Here is a 6,983-nt window from a genome sequence, read left to right as displayed (position 1 = left end):
CTTCTTTGCACTTATGGTTTCCTTTCTAACTTCTGTGACTGCCCTGTGTAGATATGTCGATTCCTCTTGAACTGAACTACCCACTGAGCTCCTATTTATTGCAGTATCTACAGCCTCAGACAACTTCAAGCGTGTCCCTTAATTTCTTAGTACTTTCATATTCCACTTCTTTGCATATTGATTCTTTCTGACTAATGTCAGAAACTTCAGCCTACTCTTCACCTACTAAATTGCGACCTGAGTCTTTACATGCAGGGAACACCTTACAATCCAGTGTATGATTTCAGAACCTCTGTCTAACCATGACATAATCTGACTGAAATCTTCCCATATCTCGCAGCCTTTTCCAAGTACCCTCCTCCTCTTGTGATTCTTGAACAGAGTATTTGCTATCTCTAACTGAAATTTATAGCAGAACTCAGCTGGTTTCTTTCCTCTCTCATTCCTAGTACCAGTACCAAATCCATATTCTCCCGTAACCCTTTTTTCTACTCCTTCCCCTACAACTGCATTCCAATCCCCCTTGACCATTAGATTTTTGCCTCCCTTTACTTACAGAATTACTCATTGGGTACCCTTGTATACTTCATCTCTTCATCTTTGGCTTGTGATACTGACATGTTTATACCTGAACTACTGTTGTTGGTGGTCGTTTGCTGCTGATTCTGATGATGATAACCTTATCACTGAACTGTTCACAGTAACTTACTTTCTGCCCTACCTTCCTATTCATAACAAATTCTACTCCTGTTACATCATTTTCTGCTGCTGTTGATATTACCCTATGCTCATCTGATCAGAAATCCATGTCTTCTTTCCATTTCAATCATTGGCCCCCACTGTATGTGGATTGAGCCTTAGCATTCCCATTTTTAGATTTTCTAGCTTCTCTACTATGTTCAAACTTCTGACATTCCACACTCCCCAATTTGTAGAGCATTAGTCTTGCATTGTTTATTCAATCTTTTTGTCATGGTCACCTCCTACTTGACAATCTCCTCCCGAAGATCTGAATGGGGGATTAGTCTGGAAGTTTTTTGTTACTGGAGAGATCATCATGACACTTTTTCATAACAGGCCACATATCCTGTGGATATGCATGATGTGTCTTTAAAGCAGTGGTTTCCAATGCCTTCTGCATCCTCATGCCATTGATCATTGCTGGTTCGTTGACCTTTGGGGCAGTTAGCCACCCCAGTGGTAACAGAGTACCCTGAACCTCTGTTCCTCTGCCCTCTTTGACAAGGCCATTGGCAGCATTATAAATCCATAACATGGAATTGGAGCAAATAACTGTACTACCCTATTGAAGATGTAACAGAATTATGATCTCTAATTGGTCATAGTACACACACCAAAAAATGTTTTGCATCACCCCGTTTTCCAGAACTCCTAATGATAGTCGTTGACTGTGGATATTGTACCACAGACACAGTCCCTTTGACTGTTCAAGGTGTCACTAAATCTGCCCAAAGATGTAAACAACCATGCATGAGCAGCACCTGTTAGATGGAGGGGGTCCAACAGCCAATCAGCTCCAGTCATTTCACCAGGAAGGAGGTACACAGCTTGCGTTGTTTGTAGTTCAACCATGCCTAGACGGTCAATACCGCGATTCGATCACGTCCGCATTGTTACTTTGTGCCAGGAAGGGCTCTCAACAAAGGAAGCGTCCAGGCATCTCGGAGTGAACCAAAGCGATGTTGTTTGGACATGGTGGAGATACAGACAGGAAATGCAATGACATGCCTCACTCAGGCTGCCCAAGGGCTACTACTGCAGTGGATGACTGCTACATACCTGCCTGACAGCAATGCCACCATGTTGAATAATGCTTTTTGTGCAGCCACAGGACGTCGTGTTATGACTCAAAGTGTGTGCAATAGGCTGCATGATGCACAACTTCACTCCAGATGTCCATGGCGAGGTCCATCTTTGCAACCACGACACTATGCAGAGCAGTACAGATGGGCCCAACAACATGCCAAATAGACTGCTCACGATTGGCATCACATTCTCTTCACCAATGAGTGTCGCATCATATGCCTTCAAACAGACAATCGTCGGGGACGCGTTTGGAGGCAACCTGGTCAGACTGCCCACATCGTGCACATCTTATGAATGACTTCCTTCAGGATAACGACATTATTCGACTAGAGTGGCCATCATGTTCTCTGGACGTGAAACCTATCGAATATGCCTGGAATAGATTGAAAAGGGATGTTTATGAGTGACGTGACCACCAGCCCCTCTGAGGGATCTACGCTGAATCGCTGTTGAGAAGTGGGACAATCTGGATCAACAGTGCCTTGATGAACTTATGGATAGTATGCCATGATGAATACAGGCATGCATCAATGCAAGAGAACGTGGTACTGAGTATTAGAGGTACATCGATCTGGACCACTAACTCTGAAGGTCTAGCTGTCTGTATGGTGGTACAACATGCAATGTGTGGTTTTAATGAACAATAAAAAGGGCGGGAATGATGTTTATGTTGATCTCTATTCCAATTTTCTGTACATGTTCCAGAACTCTCGGAACCGAGGTGATGCAGAATTTTTTTTTGGTGTGTGTGTGTGTGTGTGTGTGTGTGTGTGTGTGTAAAATAAAAAGAAACAGATCTGGCATATCAAATATATTTCCCATTATTTACAGTGAAAAGAATTTTAAACAATTATTCATTTTGACAGAATTTCATTTCATCCACCACTCTCGGAGAATTTTGTTTTATCTATCATTTCTGTGTGATTTCTGTATTATTCAGTTCGATTTCTGTGTAACAAATACTTGTGCCAGCTCATCATAATCATATGTCCTTTTTAGAAAAATGTCTGTGAGGCGAATTCCTGATATGTTCTGAAACACACAAGAAGAAAATCATATTTAATAAATATAACAATAGTGGATGATTCAAAGTAATGAACATTAGTTAAACTATGGAGAGTATGAAACAGTGTCAGTCAATCACATTTTTGTTATGTAACTACACTTCTTTTGTAAATAACAGAACACAATATCTTTGACAGATGGACTATCAAAAACTAAACAAACACTATAAACAACATATTGCCACAGTTGCAGTTTGGATTTATAAAGATTTCTCATACTGAGGTTACAAACATATATAGTGAGACGTACTTAGTTCATTCAATAATAAATTATAGGTTGCTGGTGTATCCTTTGATCCATGAAAGGCATTTCAGTGCGTAAATAACTTTCTTTTAAGTAATTAAAAATGTCATGGTGTCGCAGGAGATTCTGAAAATGGTTTGATTCAGTTCTCATCACACAATGAACAAGTGCTTGTGGTGACCAATTAAGTTCCATCTAGTGAATCTCTTTGCTGAAATAATGGAGGTATACATTACAAGCAATATTAAATAATGTGAGTTACATGTAATAACTGAATATTGGTCTTCAGCAAAAAGTGGGTAATTAAAAATTTTAACCATTTCTTTGCCCCCTACAACAGCCAGGAATTATTTTACCCATTACTTCTTTAAAAAATCATTATAGAAGAACAATTACAAACAAGTTTAAATTTGATCCACTAGATTTTGGGTATGCAGCCATAGAAACTTAACTGATATTTCAGCTATATATTTTTCAATCTTCTTCCAAGTAAGCTGACAGACTAAATTTACAGCAATCGCATTTCTTATTTCAACACAAGATCCAAATAACTGTACTTGTGCTAACAGCATATATAAGGCCCAGAGACATTGTTCAGTGGCAAAGAGCTTTGCACGAACTGAATCAAGAAACTCCCAGACAAACAAACCAGTCTATAAACCAAAACCAACAGACTGTCAATAGGACTGGTTATTTCAGATGAAAAAAGATTGAGATCCAAAAGGAAGAAGAAATACTGGGGGCAACAGAAAACCTTTTTTACAAAATTGACTAAAGAAATACAATGAAGACCATGTATAAAAGAATAAAAAGGCAAGTTGGAGCACTTGGTTAGCTCAATAGATAATAGGCAGACTAAGAAGAACTTAAATTCAACAAACCATGTAAATTTTCAACTTTGTGACAACCACTAGTGAAACTTGGCAATTTGGAGCATTTTACAGATGTACTGGATCAACACAACAGCTTAATAACAGCTCTTCAAGAACTTCACAATACAGATCAAGACCAACTTGAATCACAGGTATATTCTCTTTACAAAGGACCTTCAGGGAGAAAGAGTAACACAGAATGTCCCTCAATGCAGAGGGGGTTCTCAGTCCATAATAACATAACAGACTTGACAGAGGATTACTTCTTGAACTCTTCAAGGACAGCAATCTTCACAACTAAAGTAGAGAATAAAACCTTCACTTTCATAAATGTGTAAGCACCAACAAGGGATAAAAACAAATATACAGGAGAAATGGGGAAAAACTGAGAAGAGCTCAATCAAATGAAATCAAATAGAGCTAATGTACAAATAAAAATGTTTCTAGAAGATTTTGGTGTGAAAATAGGATAAGAAAGATGGTCACACATAGGTAGGAAAATGACCAACTTATAAACTGACAAAGAAGAATGGTCAATGATTAATGGACTTTATCCTTGAAATTACCAGATTTATCAGGCAACCACTTAAAATAATCACAAGTAAATGTAATAATATTAAGTTAGAAAAGTTCCAAACTGATCATGCTGCCATGGGCAAAACCTACAAGGAAATTTATAATGTCAAATTGCTCTAAGTGGTTGACACTGACTTAGGTCATTCTACATGAGAAATGAAAATTAAGTTAACAGCAAAAAGGAAACATAATTCTTCCCAAGCCAATAGCAATAAGAATTATCGCACCAGTTATTTAATAAAAAATAAAGTATACAGAGAGGTGCAAAATATACCTACTTGACCAGCACGAGATGATGATTAATAAGTTTAACGCCACAGTTGAAACTAATACTATTAAATGGAGGAAGAAACATGCCTAGTAGATAAAGAAATTTAAACAACATATAAAGATAAATTGTCAACAACGGAAACACAAATAATTCAAAGAAGAACTAAGGCTAGATGACAAGTGAACTTTCAGGCAGCATAAGACAATGGAGTATTACAAAACATTTAAACAATATCAATCTAAATACAATTTCTTATAATCCTGCCAGATGTACTAATCCAAGATTGAAGCTATTGATAAATGACATTATGTCTGCATTTCGGGAGGGCACTACCAGGAAGGAAAACACAGCCCCATTGGCTGATCGATCATGTGTGCCCAGCTAGCTGGTGGATTTAAGCCTGAGCAACTATAAACTGGTTCTCATTCTCTGTGTGCCAGCTGATGCTGTGTTCTCTTCTAGCCACTGAGACTATATTTCCACCCCCTGCCAAATAATGGAGCAGACTGCTCTTACTGTTGTACAAGTCAAATAACCCTGAAAATGAGATTGGCAAAGTGAAGTTGTGCCTCAGTACCTACGGCCTCTTACATTTATCTAGCCAAGTGAAGGAACTATCACCAAATCTATTTTATTATATGGCAACTGGCATGTACTCACCTTAAGCTGTGTGCACACTGAATTAGTAGTGTGAGTTCTTTAATTATCTTGCAGCTCAGAACAATTATTTTATTTTACTGTGAGCCTATTGGCATTTGTTTCATGTTTCAATGTACTTATGCAAGTGTAATAAATGGCTGTTGCAGTAGAAGAGCATGTCACGAAGTCACGAAATAATCCATCGAAGCTTATGGTGAGAAACGAAATGGGGAAATGGCAGATAAACATCAAGATAATACAAAATCTTGGCAGAATACCTTTAAAAAGTTTACTAAAGTATGGAGATCTAAAGCAGACAAACATTACTACCAAAGGTGACACTTCCAAGTTACAACAAGTGGCCACTGTGATTAGCTTGGTCAACAAATACAGAGCGGAAGAAAAGAATCAAGTAGCTGCAGTGTTATGGAAAATATGCTAATTATCAAACCCTTCACCATTTATCTAACCCTATTATCTATATCCAGAATATTGAAAAAAATGCATTAGGAATTGGATGCAGTGATAATCCACCCATTACACAAAGTGACAGGTCAGGTCCGACTAATTATCAAGGGGTATTCTGACTAGATGCTGTGTTGCAAATATGATTTTATCCAAATTATTGAACCCAGTGCTGCTTTGCAATTGCTAAATAGGCATGGGAATTCGATATATGTCCTAATCCCCTTCTCCCTCCTACCTCTGTTCATCTCCTCCTCCCAGCACACTCCCCCCCCCCTCCCCTGTCTCTCACCCTCTCTCTCCATCTCATCATCTCCCTTCTCCCTGTCCACTTTCTCCTTCCTCCTCTCTATGTCCATTTCTTGCCTCTGCCCTCCCCTCCTCTTCTCTTCTCTGTCCATCTCATTTTCCTCCTCCTCTCTGATCCTGATCCTTGTTCATTGTTATTGCAAATTAAATCTTTGACTGGGAACTGAAGTAGTTTAAAATGAATCAGTAAGTCAGGATTACTGGTATACGGCATATGACATATCTCCCCGGCTGCTGGATCTGTGAGGCTAGTAGCTGTTCAAGCTGCTAATGTGTAGGATTACTAAGTTAGCCATAAATACAATTTTTCTCTTTGCTGTTAAAACTAACTGCAAGGAAGAAAACAAAACAGCACATTCCTGTGTATACAATTGTCGAAAATTATACATAAGGAGAAAGAATTTATATGGGAGAAGTGATTTGTCTAATGATTTAAATGCTCTGCTACTGAAGTTAAAACTGTCTGTGAGAAAGAAAAGAACTCGCACATTTTCACAGACAGCACAGCATTTTCGTTCTTGAAAAATATGTATTAGAGTATCATGGAAAACCTTGAACTAAATCAATCATGAACTTTTTGGGATTCCTGCTAAAAAATACAGACCCTATGTCCATTCAAATGTTTACTGGAGTGTCATGTAAAATTTTGAAGTAAATTGGTCAGGAACTTTTCTGGAATTTTGCTAACAATGTTTCCCCCATTTCATATTTGTATA

General features: G+C 38.3%; 1 protein-coding gene across 1 annotated transcript in view; it reads right to left on the bottom strand.

Annotated features, from left to right (window-relative positions):
• Positions 1–2,630: 2,630 nt before the first annotated feature.
• Positions 2,631–6,983, bottom strand: part of LOC126190715 (trafficking protein particle complex subunit 13) — a 226,094-nt gene continuing 221,741 nt past the window's right edge. Inside the window, exon 10 of the mRNA XM_049931188.1 lies at positions 2,631–2,859. Coding sequence (XP_049787145.1) covers positions 2,764–2,859 — 96 coding nt within the window. The 3' untranslated portion in view covers positions 2,631–2,763. The remainder of the gene's footprint in view (positions 2,860–6,983) is intronic.

This window comes from Schistocerca cancellata, chromosome 6 (genome assembly GCF_023864275.1).
Source record: "Schistocerca cancellata isolate TAMUIC-IGC-003103 chromosome 6, iqSchCanc2.1, whole genome shotgun sequence".
Taxonomy (NCBI): domain Eukaryota; kingdom Metazoa; phylum Arthropoda; class Insecta; order Orthoptera; family Acrididae; genus Schistocerca; species Schistocerca cancellata.
This window is presented reverse-complemented; position numbering and strand designations above follow the sequence as displayed.